This window comes from Geotrypetes seraphini, chromosome 6, assembly GCF_902459505.1.
Source record: "Geotrypetes seraphini chromosome 6, aGeoSer1.1, whole genome shotgun sequence".
Classification (NCBI taxonomy): domain Eukaryota; kingdom Metazoa; phylum Chordata; class Amphibia; order Gymnophiona; family Dermophiidae; genus Geotrypetes; species Geotrypetes seraphini.
Window position 1 is genome coordinate 68,254,338 of NC_047089.1, and position 24,154 is coordinate 68,278,491.

Sequence of the window (24,154 nt, forward strand, 5' to 3'; positions counted from 1 at the left end):
GGCTTATCCCACCCACCCGCCCATTTTTATGGGGCAGTACAAAGTAGCTCAGGATGGCGGATCTCCCGAGCTACTGGGTCATTGGGGCTCATCAGGTGATGAGTGGTGGGCCGGCGGGGTTCCGTTGGCACGTGTTAGCATTTATCTCATGCTAATTTTTTGCGCGTGCTAAAACGACTACCGCACCTTAGTAAAAGGACCCCTAAGAATAAACTAGATCATATTTCTAGGAAAATTAACAATATCTCAAAGTGTAAGTGTAATACAAAGCTGATGCTTACACGTGTAGGGCAGCCAATTGTGCCTGACGTTAATTAGCAACAGACCCGTGCAATATTTGGAGGGGAAAATTAACAATGGTGGATTAAGGAGGAAAGCTGCTAGTGTCTCCTGTACAAGTGATATATAGTGCTATAAATGCTTTTGAACAGATTCTATAAAAGTTATATGCACTGTATAGAATTACATTTATCACTGCCTAAGCACTGCTATGCGTCACTAGTTATCCTAACATCTAGGCACACTGGATTTATGCCAAGGTTTTCTTGGCCTAAATGCCTGCGCCTTATTTGTGCTTACAATGGCGTCTAACTCAAAAACATGTCCACGATTCGCCCCTAACCATGCCAACTTTTAATAATAATAATAATAATTTTATTTATATGCCGCCATACCGGGGAGGTTCTAAGCGGCTCACAGCATGAGAAAGAACAATACATACATACATTTTCAATGAAAATCATAATAAAATTCAATAAAAAGCAATGTATGCATTTCAATAAAATTGATCGGAATAAAAGTACAAACATTACAATAAAATTGAACAAGATAAAAGGGCAAACCATGCAAATAAGAAGCATGAAAATCAAATGGAAACATGGTTAAAATAAGAGAAAAAGTAAGATCATTATAATGTTGGCCTATTAAATAATTGAGTCTTTAGTAATTTCCTGAACTACACGCTTTGCACAAAGTGCTTACCACTTTATGCTATGCGCCTAATTTTCAATTAATGTCAATTAACATGTTAATTGCCAGTTATCGGTACTGATTAAGGGCTCCTTTTATCAAGGCGCGCTACGGGGGTTAGCGCGTCGGACATTTCATCACGCGCTAACCCCCGGGCAGCCTAAAATCCTAACGCCTTGTCAATGGAGGCGTTGGGTACTAGCGCAGCAGGCGGTTTAAAGCGCAGTTTTCCGCACGTTAAACCGCTATCGTGCCTTTGTAAAAGGACCCCTAAGTCTATTATTTAATTAAGTTATGCGCATTAATCAGCTAAGTGTGCACATAACTATAGGCACCATATGTGGAATTTAGGGGTCCAACTAGAATCTGCCTCTCTCCCATGAGCCTTAACGTGTTAGGAAGGGACCGTAGAATGCAAAAGCTGTAGCCACATAAACTAGTGTTGATGACTTGATGGATGCTGCCCCTCACACATATGGGTTGCTCATCAAAGGATGACTAGTGACGCATAGCATTGCTTAGGCAGTGATAAATGCAATTCTATACAGTGCATGTAAGGATTCTAGTTTATGCACTATGGATATAGGAATATCAGTTTTCTGAAACAGGGTTACATGCATATACAATACATATGTAAATGCTATTATTTATATGTGCAAATTGCAAGTTAGCTTCCTAAAATAACCACCATAATGATTAAGGTTTAAAGTTAAACTGGCATTTTCAGTGTTCATAGTAACATAGTAGATGACGGCAGATAAAGACCCGAATGGTCCATCCAGTCTGCCCAACCTGATTCAATTTAAATTTTTTTTTTCTTCTTTTTTTTTTTTTTAAATATTTTTTATTCTTTTTTTAAATTCTTACATCAATTGAAATACATGTAATACATTCAATTATGAAAAAACACTTGAAATTATTATTAAATGTTCTTACAATGTGAATTAAATAAACCCTTTATCAGAATTTTATATCATATTAATATTACAATAGTTTTCCCTCCCTACCCCTTCTATATGTTCTATACATGTGTTATTATATCTGATCAGTAGAATAATTTGTCAATTACTCAGAACTGGAAGGATTACACTAAATTGAATTACACTTTTTGGTGGAATTCAATTTGTCATATATATAAAATGGAAAAAGTATTGGCAATACAACAAGGTTATATTAAAAAATTTAATAAAATATGGGGACCATTTTTTTTTTCTTCTTAGCTATTTCTGGTCGAGAATCCAAAGCTTTACCCGGTACTGTGCTTGGGTTCCAACTGCCGAAATCTCTGTTAAGACTTACTCCAGCCCATCTACACCCTCCCAGCCATTGAAGCCCTTCCCTGCCCATCCTCCACCAAACGGCCATGCTTGTATGTATATATATATATATAAGGTCTGCTGAAAATATGTGCAACTCTGTATTGATACCATTTGAAAGTATACATTGGTTTTCCCACTGAATCCTGGTCTCCTAGCTTTACAGGGCTCCTTTTACGAAGGTGCGCCAGCGTTTTTAGCGCACGCACCGGATTAGCATGCGCCAGCCGAAAATCTACCGCCTGCTCAAAAGGATGCGGTAGCGGCTAGCGTGCGCTATTCCGCGCGTTAAGGCCCGAGCGCACCTTCGTAAAAGGAGCCCATAGTCTGTTGTAGTTCAGTTTAATTCTATTGTTTCTCACCAATTTAATCCTGTGTTTCATATAAGTCCTAAGATCAAATGTCACATTTTTGTTAATTTGTTGTTTTGAAAATATGATGTGATTTTATGTTTATTTGTTGTTCATACTTTTATTACATGTGCTTTATTGTGACTTCCATCCTGTAAACAGTCTGTGCATTATCATCATCAATATAATTATTATTTTTGCCTGCTACGAGGGTACAAATTGTTGAGAGTGGGATTGGGGTGTCTTGAAATTACAAACCTACAAAGGGCTCCTTTTACAAAGGTGCATTAGGGCCTTAACGCGCGGAATAGCACGCGCTAAATTGCCGCGCGAGCTGGTGTTAGTTCTAGAAGGGTAGCACGGGTTTAGCGCGCACTAAAATCCTGTGTGCGCTAAAAACGCTAGCTCACCTTGGTAAAAGGAGCCCTAAGTTTCAGCGTTCAAAAAAAAAAAAATGCATGTAGTTCAAATTCAAAACTCTGGCCCAATTTGCTAAGTCCACACATATTTTTACTTAGAAAACGCATCCATGCAAATTAGCAGCTATAAATGTACTGTATGTGGATATTTTTCTTTTGACCATTTTTAAAATTGAAAGTATGCATGTGGAAGAGTGGAGGGGTAGCTTAGTGGTTACAGAAGCAAGTTGCAGACCAGTGAAGCAATAGTTCAAGTTTAAGTTTCAAGTTTATTATAACATTTGATTAATCGCTTATTCCAAATTCAAATCCTTGTTCTCTCGCTGGCATTCTTTGTGATCTTGGACAAGTCATTTCACTCTCTGCTGCCTCTAATCAACTGAGGTTGGGAGTAGAGAATGGCACGGGGACAAATTTGTCCCTGTCCCCACAGGATCTATCTCCATCCCAATCCCGTCTCCGAGAGTTCTGTCCCTGGCCTATCCCTGCAAGCTCTGTCCTCATCTGCCCAAGCCTCAAACACTTATGATTTTAAAGTGTTGGAGGCTTGTGCAGATGATGTCAGAGCTTGCAGGAATGGAGCAGGGACAGGGTCAGAACTCGCGGGGACAGAACTGGGATGGAGATATTTGCCCCTGTGTCATTCTCTAAGTGTGAGTCCATTTGGACAGGGAAATAACTCATGTAGCTGAATGTAATTCATCTTTGTGAAAGACAATTTATATATCTGAATCCCTCTCTACTAACAAACCACAAAACAATGTTCTTAATACTGGTAATCAGCACATTTGAAAATACAGTATCAACAAAATATAAACATTTGTACCAAAACGAACTAAAAGCCCCATCCTTTGCATGTGATGGAGCAAAATTAGTTGAACCTTGAAATGCCATACTTTGACTCAAATGTGCCTGAATACGAAGGTCCCACATATTTTTCTGGTAGCCTGGTGTGGTATCTATATTTTTCAGTATTTTAGTCCATGATCACTGTTATGCCATTAACAAATAAAGGGGACCCTTCAGAGAAATGTATACCCCCACTGCATATCCAAGCCAGATCTTACACCTAATCACTCTCTGCCCAATCCAAACTAAAAGTTAAGGTACAATGAAATGAAGGTCACATGAAAACATGAAATGAAAAGTTCTCAGTCCAACCAAGAAGAGAATGATGTGGAGCCATGAAACTTACAAGTTATCCCACACTTTTCTTGACACTTTTTGTTTCAGTAAATGGGCACATGTATAGGGAAACTGAGCCTTTGTGACATCACCAATAAGGTTGGCTCTTAGGCATTGGTGGAATGAGGCATTATGACATCACAATACGAGGGGAAGCTGAAAAGTTCTCAGCCCAACTAAGAAGAAAATGATGTGGAGCCATGAAACTTACAAGTTATCCCACACTTTTCTTAACACTTTTTGTTTTAAATCATTGAAACTAAGTTTATTGTTTATTTAAAGCTTTTATACCTCTAACTAATGACTATGAAGTCAATTCAGAATGGTTTACATGAGCAGCTTTGATGGACATATGAACATTAACTTCAGTAATGATGGTACACTTCTCCCTCCGTATCCACGGGAGTTAGGGGCAGAGCCGGCCCACAAATATTAAAAAACCGTGAATAATATTTGGGCCGGTTCTGCCCCTAACCCCCGCTTCCCCTGGCTATTTTAGGCCCTGTAAGCCCCTCCTCCCCTTAAGCCTTACCTGGTGGTCTAGCGGGTTTTCGGGGCAGGAGCGATCTTCCCACGCTCCTGCCCCGTGCAGATCGCTCATAGGAAATGGCTGCCTTGAGCTCCCGAAAAATGAAAATTTTTTTTCGTTTAAAAACCATGAATAACCGAATCCACGGATGCGGAGGGGGAAGTGTACAGTACATGAGTTACACTATATGAACTATAGACAAGGAGTAACCGTGCACTGCTGGAATTAAGACAAAAGTAATGGTGTTACTTACAGAATAAGATTGTCTCTGAGATGTCCATTATATATATACACATACAAATCATTTACCTTAGTCTATCCTTTGATTGACTCAACAGTTAAGAATACAATAAGCTTATATCCAAGAAAATGTCAAGAAAAGTGTGGAATAACTTGTAAGTTTCATGGCTCCACATCATTCTCTTTTTGGTTGGGCTGAAAACCTTTCAGCAGCTTCTCGTATTGTGATGTCATAATACCTCATTCCACCAATGCTTAAGAGCAAACCTCATCGGTGATGTCACAATGGCTTGGTTTTCCTATTCTTGTGCCTATTTACCTGATACCTCATTCCACCAATGCTTAAGAGCCAGCCTCATCGGTAATGTCACAATGGCTTGGTTTCCCTATTCTTGTGCCTATTTACTAGATGCATTTGCCTCATTGAAATGAAAAGTGTCAAGAAAAGCGTGGAATAACTTGTAAGTTTTATGGCTCCACATCATTCTATTCTTGTTTGGGCTGAGGCTCCTCGTAAATGGGCACCCCAAATAATCTCCCTTTTGCTGCCACTTTTGAGCATGTCAGCTCAGTAGCCTTCAAACGTTGACAGCTGAAATGCACCTTCTAGACACACAGAACTAAAATACAGCCTTGTTTGTTCTTAGGTGCTGAAAATAACTTTAATTAAATTATTTGCATTTGAACCCGCACAGCATGAGCAAATTGTGATCTTCCTTTAGAAGTCACAGTCTGTTCTGGCCTTAATTAATATAGAGAAAAAGTGTTTTCTTCTGAGTGAAGCAGTATATAAACTATAACAAACAATTGCCACAATTACTTTCAAAGGATAAATTAAATAAATAATTTTATTTAGTATCTTCCTTTTCAGTCTTTCTTCTTTTTAATACTCATCATCCTTTTCAAACCACGATAAATAGACAAAGAGTTTTTAGTGACCTCAGCGGCTACACTGAAGCATCATATTTCATGTAAAGCTTGAGTTACATCGTAGCCAGCCTCCTCATCGGCCACGGTATCCATGTTTTCATTATAAACTTATTTTATACAGTATAAAGCCTAGGTTGACTTATCTTAATGATATAATAAATCAGGGCCACAAATTCTTCTCATGTTCCGTCTGAGAGCCATATGCCTCCTAGCTGTGGCTCTCTGATAGGCTCAGTACACACACAAGTACGCTACACCTACAGCCAAGCTGAGAAGCACAAACAAGGGATTTCTATTAAAAATCCTCTCTTTGGATTTGCACAATCTCATGAACCTTTCAGCTCAGATCATTGGGGGGGAGGAGCAGAAAAGGTTTGATCATCCTATTATACAATTGCTAGTATTTTAGCCCGTTACATTAACGGGTGCTAGAATATGTGTCTGTCTTTCTCTCCCTCCCGCTGTCTTTCTTTCTTTCTGTCTGTCTCTCTCCCTGAGCCCCTTTATCTGTCTGTCTTTCTGTGTCTCTCCCTGCCCCTGTGTCTTTCTTCTTTTCTTTCTGTCTCCTTTCTTCCCGCTGTCTGTCTTTCTTTCTATCTATCTGTCTCTCCACAGCAGCAGCGTTTCCCCTACCCCCTTTCCCTTCCCGCGGTCTGGCCGGCTCCCTTAGTCCCTTATCACCCCCCCCCCCTTCCCTTCCCGCGGTCCCGACAAACCTGCCGATTCCAGCAGCGTCTGCAGCACTCTACACACGCTGCTTCGGGGCCTTCTACTGCCCTGATTTACTCTGGCACATCTCTGATGACATCATCAGAGACGCGACAGAGCAAATCAGGGCAGTAGAAGGCCCCGAAGCAGCATGTGTAGAGTGCTGCAGACGCTGCTGGAGTCAGTAGGTTTGCAGTCGGGACCGCGTGAAGGGAAGGGGGGGGCAGCAAAGGACTAAGTGAGCCGGTCAGACGTCGGGAAGGGATGGGAGGGAAAGACCGTGAAAAAAAACTTATGGAGTGAGTGGGGAGCCAGCAAAGGAGTCTTTTTGGTCAGCGCTTCTCTTCCCGGGCCCCTATTTGGGTTCTGCTGCCACGAGCGTGGGGTCGTTTTAAGCGCGCATACACACTCTTGCCAGCCACGGACATACGGATCAGGGAACACACGGTAAGAGTGCGCATGCACTTAGCGTTTTATTATATTAGATAGCACTACAGAAACATGTACTGTATTAATATTATTTCTATTGTTTTAGAGAAATGTATTCTACTTTCAACAAGGCTGGACAGCTTCTTAAAGATCTGCTGTAGGTTCCAGGTTACTTTTCTCTCATGCATTATGTTGTAAAAAGCAAATACAATTATTGGTCACAAAGGTGTGTTCTCTAATCCATGTTTCCAAGTTTCATACTCATTTGATATAACGCCCATCAACACAGCCATCTAAGTGATTCACAATCTACGAGGGGCCGCTGAAAAGTTCAGAGTCCAACCAAGAAGAGAATGGTGTGGAGTCATGAAACTTACAAGTTATTTCACACTTTTCTTGGCATTTTCATTTCAATATAAAATAAAATGAAAAGTGTGGAATAACTTTTAAGTTTCATGGCTCCTCTACATCATTCTCTTTTTAGTTGGGCTGAGAATTTTTCAGCAGCGCCTCATATAAGGGGCTGCTGAAAATTTCTCAGCCCATCCAACCCACGCTCCATCCAAGTTCTCAGCCCATCCAACCCGCGCTCATAGAATTCCTATGAGCATTGAAGCATTTGCCACCGCTATGGGCTACAGTAGCAAAACAACACTCAGAATTTAGGAAGTTGGATAGGTTGAGAACTTTTCAGCGCACCCTTATACGAGGGGCTGCTGAAAAGTTCTCAGCCCAACTGAAAACAGAGTGATGTGCCCCCTAAATTCCCTAAATGATGGACCTTCCTAAATTCTGAGAATTCCTATGAGCGCGAGAGCGGTTCCTACCCACGCTATGCATTCGTAAAAGAGGGGGTTATTTTGTTAAACTGCCAATTTGCAGAAACAAAATCCTATGTTTTGACACTGTTTCAGATCATTGATTGAATCATATCCACATCATTCTCTTTGTGGCTGGGCTGAGAACTTTTCAGCACCCCCTCATAATCAGGTATTCCAGTGACTACACGGTGTCATTCTCAGTTACTGTATTTTCTGAAATTCCAGCTCCTTTAAGTCCCAAAAGTCAAACGGTACCAGAATGTCAAATGTCCTTTAATATGCAGCTTGTGCCATGCTCGCTCTCAAATGAGCTTATGGAAATATAAACATGTGAAATTAACATAGTAACATAGTAGATGACGGCAGATAAAGACCCAAATGGTCCATCCAGTCTGCCCAACCTGATTCAATTTAAATTTTTAAATTTTTTCTTCTTAGCTATTTCTGGGCAAGAATCCAAAGCTTTACCCGGTACTGTGCTTGGGTTCCAACTGCCGAAATCTCTGTTAAGACTTACTCCAGCCCATCTACACCCTCCCAGCCATTGAAGCCCTCACATAACTGCACCAATTCAATATTTATTTATTTTAAGTATTTATATACCAACTATCAAGGTGGTTTACAATCAGGTACTCAAGCATTTTCCCTCTCTGTCAGAAAACTATATGACAACCTAATGGCCACCAGAGCAGCAAAACTAGACCAGACAACTCACCAATCTGCTGTCTTCAACCACAGGTTATAAAACCTTCAAAAAAGAAACAAAAACCCTACTCTTCAAAAAATACATAAAACCTATTTAACACAACCAGATCCGTCCCAAGCTTCACCTACTATACTATCTACTCCTTATCAAATTTAAAATGTTCAAATTACCCATTATGTATTACCTAATTTCACAACAATTCTTATGTATTCCGCCTTATATATTTCGTAACATCATAACAATTCTTATGTAATCCGCCTTGAACCGCAAGGTAATGGTAGAATAGAAATCACTAATGTAAAGTAATGTAACGCTAGTTTGAAATTTGTCAGCATCAGTCTTGAAGGTTTTAACCTTATTTATTTATTTCTCCACTGAATTCTCAAAAGCCCGCACAATATGCTTTGCTTCTCCAAGGAAATCTTAGAACAATGAACATTATATTTCATATTTGCTATTTTATCTATGCAAGAAAACAAGCATGAACTTGCTTGCATGCCACTACTAATGTGCGCTATCCTCAAATTATAATGCACAAATTATAAATATTGATCTTTAGATGTTATATCAGGGATCCCCAAAGTCCTTTCTTGAGGGCCAAATCCAGTCAGGTTTTCAGGATTTCCCCAGTGAATATTCATTGAAAGCAGTGCATGCACATAGATCTCATACATATTCATTGGGGAAATCCTGAAAACCCGACTGGATTCGGCCCTCAAGGAGGGACTTTGGGGACCCCTGTGTTATATGTTAGGCAGTTACCGAAAGACAGCCAACATGTCAACATTAAGGAAGCAGATACAGCTTCAGTTCACAAGAGAAATCATGGCTGTGACAAAATCTAATATTTTTAATATTACAGAAAACAAACTATATAAATGATTTAAAATAGATTTGTACAAGGGGGGTGCTGAAAAGTTCTCAGCCCAACCAAGAAGAAAATGATATAGATATGGTTCAATCAATGATGTAAAACAATGTTAAAACATAGAAGTTTCTTTCTGCAGATTGGCATGTAACGAAATAAGATACCACTCTTTTCAGCTACAGTGGCAAAATAACGCTCAGAATTTAGGAAGTGGGTTAGTTGGGCTGAGAACTTTTCAGCACTCCCTCTTATAAATCTATATTTCTCAGGATCATTCAAAACTCTTGAATCATTACTTACCAACTATTAACAATGGAACAAATTAACCCCCCCCCCCCCTTTACAAAACCATGCAAGAGGTTTTTAGTTTTATAAAATGGAGGGTAAATGGTTAAAATTATACTAGACCAGGGATGGGCAACTCCGGTCCTCGAGGGCCGGAATCCAGTCGGGTTTTCAGGATTTCCCCAATGAATATGCATTGAAAGCAGTGCTTATTCATTGGGGAAATCCTGAAAACCCGACTGGATTCCGGCCCTCGAGGACCGGAGTTGCCCACCCCTGTACTAGACACAAATTGTGTTCCCAATAGAGCAGGGGTGTCCAATGTCGGTCCTCGAGGGCCGCAGTCCAGTCGGGTTTTCAGGATTTCCCCAATGAATATGCATGAGATCTCTTTGTATGCACTGCTTTCAATGCATATTCATTGGGGAAATCCTGAAAACCCGACTGGACTTGCGGCCCTCGAGGACCGACATTGGACACCCCTGCAATAGAGGAAAATATGCTCTGGTTACGTTGAAGCCATGTGTAAATATCATTTTATTTAAATCATAAACTTCAACTCTGCCTAAACTTTTTCCAGACACATAGATTTCTGATTACAGACAGATTTATAAATCTACTATATTAGTCAGGTGCATACAAGCAGTAAGATGCCGCTAGGCTTAGGGCTCCTTTTACAAAGGCGCGCTAGCGGTTTAACGCGTGTAATAGCGCGCGGGGTAAACTGCCGGACGCGCTAGTCGCTACCGTCTCCTCTTGAGCAGGCAGTAGTTTTTGGCCAGCTCAGGGGTTAGTGCGTGTTAACCCCGCTAGCGCGCTTTTGTAAAAGGAGCCCTTAATGTGCATGCATAAAACAGTTTAAAAAAAAAAATAGGAGAACGAAAAAGACAGAAGCAAGCACTTGGAAAGAATAAAAAAAATCAACCTGTTTTTACAACAGTTGATGATGTACCCAAGTCTCGCTAGTCACAAACTTTACGAGCGTGTGCTGAAAAGTTCTCAGCCCAACCAACTTATCTTATTTTACGAAGTGCCAATTTGCAGAAATGAGATTCTATGTTTTGACATTATTTCAGATCATTGATCAAACCAAATCCAGGTCATTCTCTTCTTGGTTGGGCTGAGAACTTTTCAGCACCCCCTGGTATTTGCCTATATAGATTTATTAGCGCTGATGAGGCAAACAGGTGAGACAGCTGTCAACCACACGGCTCGTTTCAGTCTCTCTCTGCATCATCTGCTGTGTCACTGTTTATGTTACATACTAAAATTCTAGGATTTTAGTGGAGTCCAATGTAATAGAAATGGAAAGACCCCTCAAGCACCGATTAGCAATAATAATTAAGTAATAACCTCTTTCTCAAATTGTATATTACCTAAACTAAAACGATCGTGTTTCTAATTTCATAAGTGTTCATCAACAGATGATTTTTCTTTTTAAAAAAAATCTCAATCAATTTCACATTCGAAACTGCAACTCTTGCATATCAATGCCATCATCTAAAAAAGTGGATAAAGAAACTTTATCCCTAATCAGAAAGGAACTTCCCTAATCAGAGCTTACTCAAAAGTGTTTAACCCAATGCTTTATCACCTATCATAACTTAGGAAGCAAATATAAAATAAAGACAATGCCAGCACTATTTTGTTCTTTATCAATACAGCTGGATACAGTGAAGGTTTTTTGTTGATTTTTCTTTTTTTACTGGAATTATTCCAATTTAACAGTGTAAGACTTTTCTCTTTACTGCTAGAAATGCAAATACAGTATCAGTTCCAACAAGCCTTGCAGCCACATAAAGCATCCTAGCTGCTATAATCACAGCCGGCAAAAACACTTTTTCATTACCAGCCTATAGTGAGTTTTCATATCTACATTTCCAACACCCGGTTTGGATATCCCCGCACTCTTCGTGCCAAACCTCTTGATCATCAGCTCCACGCTGACTTTACACAAAGCATTTTTGTTTCCGCAAAACCTGAGATTGCCCTTCAAAAAAGGCTCATGATTCAAACCATACGAGAATGAAAAGTTTTTTAGAATAACTATTTGGCTTTAAACACATTTTTATCTAAAAACAGTGTTTTCATTTGCACATTATATCTCTCTTCTGGGAATGTCTATGCTTCCCCCCACCCCCACCCCCCAGACATGCAACAATTACTGTTACATGATCTGAGACTACAGGCAAAATGTTAGTAACTTTATGTTATTTATACTTAAGATTTTTGTGGGCTGACGGTCTGTATGGTAAGAATTGGGGAAGCAGGCACACAGAATTTACAGCTTCTCCAGCAGTGGTTATGCCCTACAGTATGGCAGACATGCCAGTACGGGCTGAGCTTCAAGATGCAAAAGGCCAATAGAGAACAGAAGCACTGACTTTACAGTTACATGCTTCTGTCCTTATGTTCCTAGGACAGGAATTCATAAATAGACACGTTCTATGAACATAATGAAGTTAGGGAGAAATACAACGTACATTTCAATATAGCAGGTCATCCAGGAAAGATATCCACCGTGGCTATAACTGTGCCACTCTTCTTGGCATCCAGGAGAATACCCGTGCAGCCCGCTCTAATGCTCCTACACTATTCCAGAAGCAGAATCTGCCAGCGCCTCCCTCCTCTCATATCTCCCCCCCCCTTCCCCCTCCAAAAAAGCACAACAAAACTAGACCTCTCTTACTTTTTTCCTCATCTCTTTCAGAATTCAGCTGTGAAGATCTTCAGAAATATCAAACCGAATTCACGAAATGACGTGTCATTCCACATCATAGGAGCCAACTTTTCAAAACGACTGGGTGCTAAACCCAATGAAAGTTATCCCATCCCTGGACAGAGTCGTGGAGTTTGCTCAATATTGGGGGGTGCTCAAACACCCCCATCAGAAACAGAGCTGGCTCCTATGTTCCATACTTATTTTTTTTTAAACTTTCAATGAGGCAGCTAGAAATACCTGTTCCTTTTCAATTCCAAACGAAATTAGAGAGCAACTGGTGTAAAATCAGAGGCAGGTAGGCAAGTTTTACTCCCTAAACTTTGATGACTGCTAGAAAGAAGTAACTCATTGTATCCTGCTTTAAGGATGCAAGAAAAAGAAATCAACGAGGCAGCTTTAGCACAAAGTATAATTATTTTAACCTATAGCAAGACATAAAGTTGTGCCTTCAAGGTAAGGATTCATCTCTTCAAGTCAGCCAGGACTTGTTCCACACTTACTAGGTGTGTACTTTATTAAGCCTTTCATTGATGTTGTTAATAGCAACAAAAATAAAATAATATCATTAATATTTGCCATGCTGCATTTCACTATGAATGCGTTAGAACAAGTTAAAAGGTGAATGCAGCAAGCTAAATCTTTACAAATCGTAATTTTGTCTTACACTGAGACACAAACAAAAAGTTTCAGTTTAAAAAAAAAAAATGCATACATCCATTGAATGCTCTTCTCAGGCTAACCTTACTGTTCCTTGGATCAACTTTGTTGGAAAAGAAAAAAAAATAAAGCGCCCTGGTGCAAAAGGGGATAGATGGAGCGGACGGGTAATACCTGGGCTCTGAAGTAGAAAAATAATCCAAGAGTGCAACCGACTTGTGCCAGCCCAAGGAGGACGAGCGCGGCGAGTACGGACCTGGGCACAGGTGCCGGCGGCGGCCTTTTCTGGTCGCTCCCCAGCTCTGCAGAGCCCCACAGGTAACTGCGGTACTTCCCAGCGCTCATTCTGCGGCTTCGTGAATCTCCGGGCAGCTTCGGCGCGCGCCTACTATGTTACCACTCGCTGGACCACCCACTGGATCACTCGCGGGCTACGGCGCCTCTTATAATTGCGGGCAAAAGCCAATCAGAGCGGGTGGTGAGTTCTGTCCCCGCCCCTTGGTCCGCCTCTTGGCGGGGCTCGCGCGGGTGTCCAATATTACTGTAAAGTCCCCATTGCCCGAGAGCGTTGATGGTGTTGAACTCGGTGTCCCTTTACTCAACCAGGAGAAACTCACTCTTGGTTTTAGGAGGAAAACTAGGAATCCTGTTTATACCAGTTTTAGCTTTATTTTTAAAAGATGTCTCATGACAAAGAGCATTTTCCTGGATAGTTGCGGTGGAGAAATGTATCTAATGTGCCAGATTTGGATATGCTGAAACAGATAAGAGAAGTATAAGGAGGAGACCTTTAGGTCTCAACTTGGGGTTTTATCTCTAAATGGGTTAATTTTGTGGTTAAAGGGAAAGTATAATTGCCCTGAACATTTGTGAGGTTTTTTTTGTGTGTGTGTGTGGTTTGTTTGTGTTTTTTTAACTTAGACTTTCTGGACTGGTGTAGTACCTGCAGTTTCAAACTTGTCCATATTTTCATCAAATTTTATCCCCTAATATTTGAAACAAAAACAAACAAACAAAAGAATTGCTTCAGCTGGATAATGCATGGAATCGTTAGTGTGGTGATTTATAACCCTGTAAAATGAAATTGTAGAGTTTACAGATATTGTTGCTTTGTGGTTCTCAGCTCACATGTTCTCATTTCACTGATTAAACAAGAACATATTTTACCCAGTGAAACTAGATATGCTAAGTTTGTATCCCATAAGCACAAACCCATTTAGTATACAGTATTGTGCATGTAGAAGTGTGTAGGCAAGGAATTACACAAGCATCACTACTCCCTAAACAATTTAAAATAACTAACTAAAGTAACACTGTTGTAGACAGCTCTTTATAGAATGTGGGCAAAAATTCCTTTTTTTTAAAACTTTGTCCAGTATGTCTGCATCTTCATTTGGTCAGCAGCACTCCAGCAGTAAGATGAGGGCTACCCAGTTTTTTTGCACGAAATGCCTCAATTATTATTATGACCCAACTGGTCAAAGGTTCTATGGGTGCACTAGGTGCAAAGAGCTCCTGACTCTGACAATAAGTCCACTTTCATTTTTTTTTTTTTTTTTAAATCTTTATTAATTTTCAAACTTTAACAATACCAAACAATTAATTTAAACATAAACACTACAAATAAGGCACTTTAAATACACAATTAATGCATAAAACAATCATTCCCCCCTCCCTATAATTAATAGATGAAGACATACTATGGAATTACAATAGTATAATTAAATAATTTAAGTAATCAAAATATAGTCCACTTTCTTGAGGCTACAGTGCCAGATTTGAACATGGTGAGACATATAAGAGAAGTATATGGAGGTAAATGGGATGGGACTTACTATACCACTTTTTCTGTGTGGATGTGCATGGCTTCGGTGTGTCTATCTTTTGGAACCATTTTTTAAAAAATGACCCAAAGAAAAATGCACAAAACAAGCCAGTGGCGTACCTAGGGGGAGACGGGAGGGCAGTCCGCCCCAGGTGCATGGGGCCAAGGGGGTGCATAGCAGGCCTGCTACCGGGGAAAGGCTGCCATTGCAATCATCTGAAAGAAGCCGGCGCCAGTTCTCCCTCCCTCCGAATTCGCCCTGCTTCTTTTCCCGCGGGCTGACCAACTATAGCCATCCGAGTAAGCTATTGGGATGTAGGAGGAGCCAGCAATTTGAGTAGACTGGCCACATAGACATCCCAGCAGAGCAGTGCAGTGGGGCATCTTAGGGGACATTGCAGTGAACTTCATGTAAAAAGGTCCAGGTACACATTTCACCATAACCCCCTTATAGTGTATGGTGAGCCCTCCAAAACCTACTGAAACCCAATTGTACACTACACCAATCACTCTTATGCCTGCAGGTGTCACATGTATGTAGATATAATGGGATTAGGGTGGGTTTTGGAAGGCTCACGTATTCCTCCATAAGTGGTTGAATGCACTGCCCACTAGGCTATTTCAGGAACCTGCTTGCTGCTCTAGTAGGACTGGCCATAACATCTGAAGCTATCATACAGACAAGTCTGTACTGTTTCATTTATATCTTTGGGGGGTAAGAGGGGGCAGCAACCACTGGGGAAGTGGGGGGAGGCCTCATACCTTTATCCCTCCAGTGGTTATCTAGGCAGTTTGGGCACCTTTTTGGCACCTATTCATTGTTAAAATAGGTCTTGCATCAAAATTATGCCCTGAATGTTTTCTAAGACGTTTGATTATTGCAGTAAATGTCCAAATCATAAACTCACACTAGTCTTGCCCAAATCTTGCCTCTAACATGCTCCCTTACAATTTACATGCACTGCAGAAAACCACCTTAGAAATTCATCTACAGAATGAGTTTTGAAAATAGCATATTGGAAAGGTTTGGTGAGAAAAAAAGTCCATCTTCCCCTTTAATGCCACATTTTGGACGTTTTTCTTTTTTGAAAATGACCCCCACAGTGAACAGCCTCAGCATCCTGGGGTTGTGGGTTCAAACCCACACTGCTCCTTGTGACCCTGGGCAAGTCACTTAATCCCCCCATTGCCCCAGGTACATTAGATAGAGTGTGAGCCCACCGGGACAGATAGGGAAAAATGCTTGAGTACCTGAATAAATTAATGTAAACCATTCTGAGCTCCCTTGGTAGAATGGTATAAAAAAAATTGAATAAACTCAAAACATATCAAAATGCAGTTGGAAATTCTTTTAGACAGTGGCACCCAACCTAACTGCGCGAGACCCGGAAGTGGCGGCAGAGTGAGGCAACACCAAAGCGGGCAGCAAGTTAGTGATGCTGCTCACGCTGGGAAAATGAAAGAGGTGTGAGGGGAGGGGTGTGCATGTGCGCAGTGGTGGGGAGAGGAGGATGGGTGCCTGCGCCCCCACCTAGACAGTGCCCCCCTACCTACGCCACTGGTGCCTTCTGTTGTTTTTTTTTTTTTACAGCACCTACACTCTGGAACGCGTTGCCTGTATTAATTTGTGGAGGAAGCTCCCTTCTGTGCTTCAAAGCCGTAATTAAGACTTGGCTATTTCAACAGGCATTCTGCAGTTGAAAATCAGTTTTTACTGGTCAGGATATGGCAGTGGTCGTCACTAATTTATCAGCCGGGGCCATTTTTAGTCCATAAAAGCTGAAGGAGAGTCAACAAATATCTTCCTACTTGGGACCATGACACCAACCAGTGTTCTATCCCCACTAGACTACCTGGTCTCAGTCACACATACAGAGAACAGAAAAAAAACCCACAAACTAAAAGTACTATTGTACAGAAACGAAAAACTAATATGCCAGGCTCTACACACAATATACCACAAGAGAAATAGAAAGAAATGCATTTCTTCCTGAATAGTCCAAAATATAAAACCAACAGATGTAAACTTTCAAAACTGACATATTTCCAATCACTAAATTTAAAATAAAAACATTTTTCTACCTTTGTTATCTGGCGATCTTATTTTTCTAATCATCTTATTCCCTCTGTGCTCTGAACTCTGTTTCTAAAGCCTGTATCTGCTGTTTCTTTTCTCTCCTTCTTCACATTTTGAACTACAGTGGAACCTCGGTTTGCGAGTAACCCAGTTTGCGAGTATTTTGCAAGACGAGCAAAACACTCAGCAAACTTTCGTCTCGCAAAACGAGTGTTGATTCGCTACACGAGCTCTATGGTGGGGTGGGTACCTGCCTGTGGGTGCTGCAGCCCTTGTAGCTTGGTGGCTTCCTTTCCCTGGGGTCCTTGTGCGGCTCTCCTCCCTCTTCGGCCGATGCCTTCGCCGTTCACCAGCGCCTCCCGGCTTCCGATTCAAGCCGGCCATCCTCCAGACGCATGCGCAGGACCTCTGAACTCCCCCTTCAAGCCGGCGCCACTCCAACAACATGCGCACCACGTACAAGCACGCAGGACGTCCCGTGTGCTTGTACGTGGTGCGCGTGTTGTTGGAGCGGTGCCGACTTGAAGGTGGAGTTCAGATGTCCTGCGCATGCGTCAGAAGGATGGCGGCCGGCTTGAATCAGAAGCCGGGAGGCGCTGGTGAACGGAAAAGGCATCGGCCGAAGAGGGAGGAGAGAAGCACGGGGACCCCGGGGAAAGGAAGCCACCACGCTACAAGGGCTGCAGCACCCACAGGCAGGTACCCACCCCTGGGCCACCATAGTAAACCTTGGTTGTGGAACGAATTGTTTCAGTTTACATTGTAGCCTATGGGGACATGTGCTTTGATATACGAGTACTTTGAATTACGAGCATGCTTCTGGAACGAATTATGCTCGTAAACCAAGGTACCACTGTATATACATCTTAGGCACTGATTTTCATATTCATTTCTCTTCCATTTTACTGCCTCCATCTCTAATCTATCTATCTTTCCATCTCTTCCCCCCTCCTCCATCCATGTGCATCATCTTTTCCTTCCCTTCTTTCCTCCTCCCCTCCATCCATGTGCACCATATTTTCCCTCTCTTCACTCCCACTTTCCTCAGTCCAAGGGCCACTATCTCCTTCCCCTCCCCTCCATTCCTCTCTCTACCCCTCCCATTCAGCATCTCTCCCTTCTTCCTCCCTCCCTCCTCACCACTCCAGTTCCACCAAATGTTCTCCCCTACCTGGTTCCAAAGCCCCATCACCTCAAAAACTACATAGATGTTGCTGGCATGACAATGATTCTCTAGCGCTGCCTGCAGCCTCCTCTTGCGGTCCACCAAAGCAGAAACAGGAAGTTGCTTCAGAGGGGGTGGACTGTGGCAGAACAGTACGGAGGAGGCCATCAGAGGCACTGGAGAATCGCTGCTGTGCCAGGGTCCTCATAGTTTTGAAGATGAGGGGGGATTTGGAACCTGTGAGGATCTTTGAGCTGCACAAGAGGTTCCCGCAGGCCACCATTGGCTTGTGGGCCTTGCAATGAAGAACAGTGGGCTATGGTATAGTCAGCTCTGCAAACCCAGAAATTCAATGCCAGAGCTCGGACATGGCTTGGTATTGAATTTCCAGGCATAACACTGGCAGCAGTAAGAAAGCGCTGAGCACCACCAGCTGAATATCAACCCCTATGAGTTAAGTGGAATTTCTGAAGAAGAATTTATGCACAGCTCATGTAAATTTTCAAAGAGGCCTATTTATGAGCATAGCTCTCAAAGCTTGAATAAATCCTTTGAATATTGGGTCCATGGATATATACAGCTTTTAGCTAATTTATCTATGTAATTCTATCTTTGTGGCCTATTTGCTAAAGTGAGACAAATTTTGCAGTTACCAAGTTGTAAAAATTAATGCATAAAACCTGTGTGGTACAACAAAAGAGGCAAAGATCCATAGCAGACAAGTACCAATACAGTAGATCCAAAACAAGGTGGACAAGTCAAAGAAATATTCAAAAGCCTTTGGTTCAAACAAGAAAAAAAAACAACACATTGCCATGATTCAAAATTTCTTCATCTGGCTCTTGGAAAGAACAGTGGAACCCAACGCTTTACCAACTCCTGCAGTAAGAATTGCAAATGATTCTTTTTTACCAATTCAGATCAATAAAAGTTGATTGATATTTGTCCACTGAGCAGGGATTCAATGGTGTAGGAAAGTCACTAAAATAACATCTATTGTTTTGTATCTGATTTGTATTATACTTAAATGTGGGTGTATATTACTTGTTTTTATACTTGGAGCATATCGATGATCAAGTGAGTAAAGGTAGTTAATAAATAATCCCCCCTTTTACGAAGCTGCATTAGGCTTTTTTTTTTATCGCTGGCCATGGCGGTATTAGCTCAGACGCTCATAGAGTTCCTATGCATGTTGGAGCTAATATTGCTGCAGCTGGCAATAAAAAAAAAAACTAACGTGGCTTCATAAAAGGGGGGGGAGGGGATTAAATAAATAAATAAATACTATGATCCTTCTTTGGAACTCAGTGCTATGACTAGAACACATATAGAAGATAACTTAAACAGGTAGTACTGCATTCTTCCTGCAATTGGAAAGTTGGTTTACAGACACTGGGCCACATTTCAACCTTACGCAAAATTCCCGAAGCAGTTTTTGTGCAAGTTTTAAATTACGTAACATTTATCCCTGGCAGGCACATATGCCTTGAGCAAAGGCTGTTCCATTTCAAAGTGGTTAAAGCAAAATTGACTTACAGATTTTGTGGGATTTTATAATGCATACTAATTTTAAAGAAGGACCTTTGCATTAATCATCCATTTAAAATGCGCTTACTGTTTTTCTCACCTTATTGCAAGAGTAAATATTTTACTGAACCTTATTGATTTTGTGCTATACATTTGTTAGGTCTATCAGGTACCATCTATAAAGTCCATATTCGAAAAGCTCCTTTTACTAAGCTGCGCTAGCGGTTTTAGCGCGCGCTGCAATGCCGCAAGTGCTAGACGTTAACGCCTCCATATAGCTGGCGTTAGTTTTTTCACATAGCAGGGGGGGGGGGGGTGTTAGCGCGCACTAAAAATGTTACCGCAGATTGGTAAAAGGAGCCCTGAATGGGAATATTTCCTTCTTACTGTCTGGGCATGTGTGGGACATCTCCAAGACTCTATGATGTGTGGAACTGGAAACTCCTTTTTAACCTAGTTTCCACAGTCGTCTCACCTACCCAGTCCTGGATGCAGTTGAATTAAAAAATAATTCAGGCCCAATCGAGAGCCTCAACGTTTAAAGATTTAGGTACAATAAAACCTTGGTTTGCGAGCATAATTAGTTCCAGATGCATGCTTGTAATCAAAAACAATCATATATCAAAGCAAATTTCCCCATAAGAAATAATGGAAACTCGGACGATTCATTCCACAACCCAAAAACTTTAATACAAAATACTATACGTACTTGAATTGCAAACCCTCGCTCATTTAGAACAGTCATTACACTCCTGCAGTGTCAGAGACAGAACCGTTGGCTCAGTTGTGATGATGTGACACGTGTATGCTGCATGTACTCGTATTGCAAGACTTTGCTTGTTTAGAAAGTCACTACACTCTTGCAGCGTCAGAGAGAGAAGAACCATCGACTCAGTTGTGATGTATGTACACTGTATGTACTTGTATTGCAAGACATTGCTTGTATATCAAGTTAAAATTTAATCAAATGTTTTGCTTGTCTTGCAAAACACTTCCAAACCAAGTTACTTTCAATCCAAGGTTTTACTGTATATTCAAATTGTCAAGATGACACTTGCTCCTAAGATGAACTGTGTTCTTAGTATGCTCCCTTTACACTTTTCTGCCTGTATTTTATAAGCAATTGGAGAGAATCATGATGAAGTTTCTTTGGAGTGTACTCACTATTTCAATTCCTTGGGATATTCTTCTCAAACTCTACAGCATTCAAAACGACACTTCCTCAAAATAATGCTGAATTTTCTTTTTTTTAAAAAAAAAAAATTATTTATTTACTAAATTTCAAAATAACTTCCAAGCATATAAATCTTGTACAGAAAGTATGATTAAAACATAGTAATAATAATAAAAAAAAAAGATTGCATTTTAAGCATAGAAGAAGAAAACAAAGACAAAAGAATGATCTTTTAACTTAATTACATTAATCACACTCAAGTCCTCAAACTAGATCCAAGAATTGTTTGAGTAATATTTAAAGAGGATTAACTTTGTTATGGAAAAATATGTCTGCTGCTAGGCAAGAAGCAAAAATTTATTCTTGAGAAGTTGTTGGCCTTTCATGTTCCACACATTTTTGAGAAGTGGGTCGAAGAAAACATATTTTAGGGATTGGTACTTAACTATGCATTTGCATGGGTAACGAAGGAAAAAAAAACTCCTCCAATCTGTAACACCTCAGGTTTTAACAAAAGAAATTGGTGTTGCCTTTTCTGTGTTTCTTTCGTAACATCTGGAAATATTTGTATGTTCAGTCCTAGAAACTCCTTTATTCTATTTTTGAAAAACAATTTCAAATGCCAGTCTTTATCTGGAGATAGTGCCACTGTAATTAAGAGAGTAGCTGGTTTAGCTACCTCTCAATCTGATGTTTGAAGCATTGTAGTAATATCTAATGGTGTTTCTCGCTAGTCATCATGTTCTTCCTGTTGGTCTTGAGCCAATATTGGTAGATAATATGCCTGTGTAAGGGGAGGTAAAGAATCTTCTGGAATTTTAAAAATTTCTCAGAAATATCGTTTCACCATATCTCTGGGAGGTACAGAGAGGATCTTGGGAAAATTTATCAAACATAGATTGTTAATTCCACTGTTATTTTCAAGAGCCTCCAGTTTCCTAAGCAGATTAATATTATCTTTAACAAGCATATCTTGATTTTGCTTTAATAATGTAACTTCATTATCCGTTTTTTGGATATCTGTTTTATATAAAGTGAATTCATTTTTTAAGGTGTTTATCTCTCTTATGACTCTTCATTTCCTTATCCAGACTTTTAATTTGTAGACTGAGGGAATTCCCTAAGTTTGCAACCAAATCCCAGAGGGTGTCCAATGTAACCTCCGGGGGTTTAACGGCCATGAATGAAGAAGCAGGAATAGTTAGTGAGGAAACAGCTGATGATTCTACCCTCGCAAACGCTAACCTCCTCCACCAGTGCTCTATTTAAAGCCTAGAGATTGCTAGCCTCCTTATAGTGCTACACAAGCAAAGGGAAGGCTATCCGGATTTACTCCACCACTGAACTGGAAAAAATTCTATTCAACCTGCAGGATTTTAGAAAGATGTATAAAATGTATATACTGTATGAAGTGGTGATTTACCATTTGTGGGCAGAAGTGAAGGTATAATGATGCCTGATATTGAACAAGACCTTCAGCTGCTACTACTACTACTACTACTGTTTCCACTATAACCTACCACTTTTAAGGTGCTACTAGATGTATATACTACACAGTGCTGTTTACTTTCTACATATTCCAAATATATTTTTGCAGGCTTCTTCAAATTTATTTTTGAGCGTTTGAAGATACCCCCCAATAGTGTTTGAATATATCCCGTTAGAATAGATATTGGGGGGAAATCCCTTTATTCAGTCGAAATTTACTTCCTGGAGGCCATAACCTCCAGAAGTGGATGAAACTTTGTGTAGTCATGTTATATTTTGGTTACAATAATAGCAGTTGACAGATTTATGTAGTAAAAACAATGATAAGATGGTTCAAGAAGTTCATGAACCAGATGAACACAGCCATGCTAATGTGAACTCAAGGACAGGCTCGGGAATTAGTCAAAAACTTAGGAAAACAAGACTGACCAACTGTTCTCCCACTTCTTCACCACAGCCTCTTAGGTAGTGTATTATTATTGAAAATACAAGAGTGCATGAATCCTGAAACAATTTTAGAATAATTTATGCAGTATTTCATAAGAATGTGTAATCAAGAAAAAATGTGTTTTTTTTAAATTCATATTTGCTAAATTTTGTATACACAGTGCATTTTGCAGTTTGATTTAGTCAATAGAACACTCTAGTCTCCACCACAATGGACTGAGGCACAGAAGAAGGGTGAGACAGTTAAAGTTATGGTCTCTCTATGTCCAAGGAGGGCACTCAAAACACTGAAGAAAGTAGGTTAAGTAAACAAAAGATTCAAAAGCTGTAATTAAGAATGTCTCCACTACACACTGTGGCTGATCTTTTCAGACAAATCTAAAAGTAACAGAATAAAATTGGTCCACCCATCTGGACTACTCTGAATTGGGTAATTTGAACAACTGTTTTCAAACAAAATATGAGTAAAATAAGCAGACCCCATAAGCGCTATAGAGTGTCATTTGGAAACATCGTTTTCCCGGCTGAATTATTCTAAGTACATATTGTGTCTTTGTGGTGCTTTTCCAAAGGTTTAAAAGACAACTTCAGCACTTTGAAACATTGCCAGACTTCTATTTTTTTTTTTTTTTCTAGTTATCCCTCAGCCATGCTGGCTGCACCGATGATTGAGGTGGGAATTCCCATGTAGGATTTAGCGGGCATGTGCGTAATTTGTAAATGATTTGAAATACATATCTCAGACACATTTTAACTGGAGAACACCTACACAAGGTCCTGGTTTTGTAAATAATAATAATAATAACAGTTTATTTATATACTGCAAAACCGTGAAGTTCTATGCGGTTTACGTAATTTAAAATACAATAAAAGCAGAAAAAGATTAGAGTAAAGAACCAATGGCTAAAACCCCTAAAAAAACAAATAATTACATAATATAAAATTTTACAAACTAACTACCTAAGTACTTCAAAAATAAATGTGTTTTTAAATGTTTTCTAAATTCCCCATTTCTTGACTCAGCTTTGGCTTGTTTCATTTTTGCTTAGTTTGCCGTATCATTTGCATCATTGTTTGTTATAGTTAGTTTCCATTTTTCATTTTTGGGGCAATGCCATTAAGAGCATACCCTCCTTGAACCTAAGACTATGGGCTCCTTTTACAAAGGTGCGCTAGTGTTTTTAACGCACGCACCGGGTTAGCGCACGCTAGCCAAAAATCTACCGCCTGTTCAAAAGGAGGTGGTGGCGGCTAGCACGCGCTATTCCGCGACTTTGTAAAAGGAGCCCTATAGATCATGCCAAAAATATTGTCTCT

General features: G+C 40.3%; 1 protein-coding gene across 2 annotated transcripts in view; it reads right to left on the bottom strand.

Moving 5' to 3' along the window:
- The window catches only part of TNFSF11 (TNF superfamily member 11), a 260,427-nt gene that overhangs the window by 103,383 nt on the left and 132,890 nt on the right, over positions 1-24,154 (bottom strand). The window contains exon 1 of one of the 2 annotated variants that reach the window (XM_033947654.1): positions 13,309-13,538. The exons of the other annotated variant lie outside the window; for it this stretch is intronic. Within the exon in view, the coding sequence (XP_033803545.1) occupies positions 13,309-13,479 (171 nt within the window). The 5' untranslated portion in view covers positions 13,480-13,538. Of the gene's footprint in view, positions 1-13,308; positions 13,539-24,154 lie in introns of those variants that run through there. 2 annotated transcript variants of the gene reach the window in all.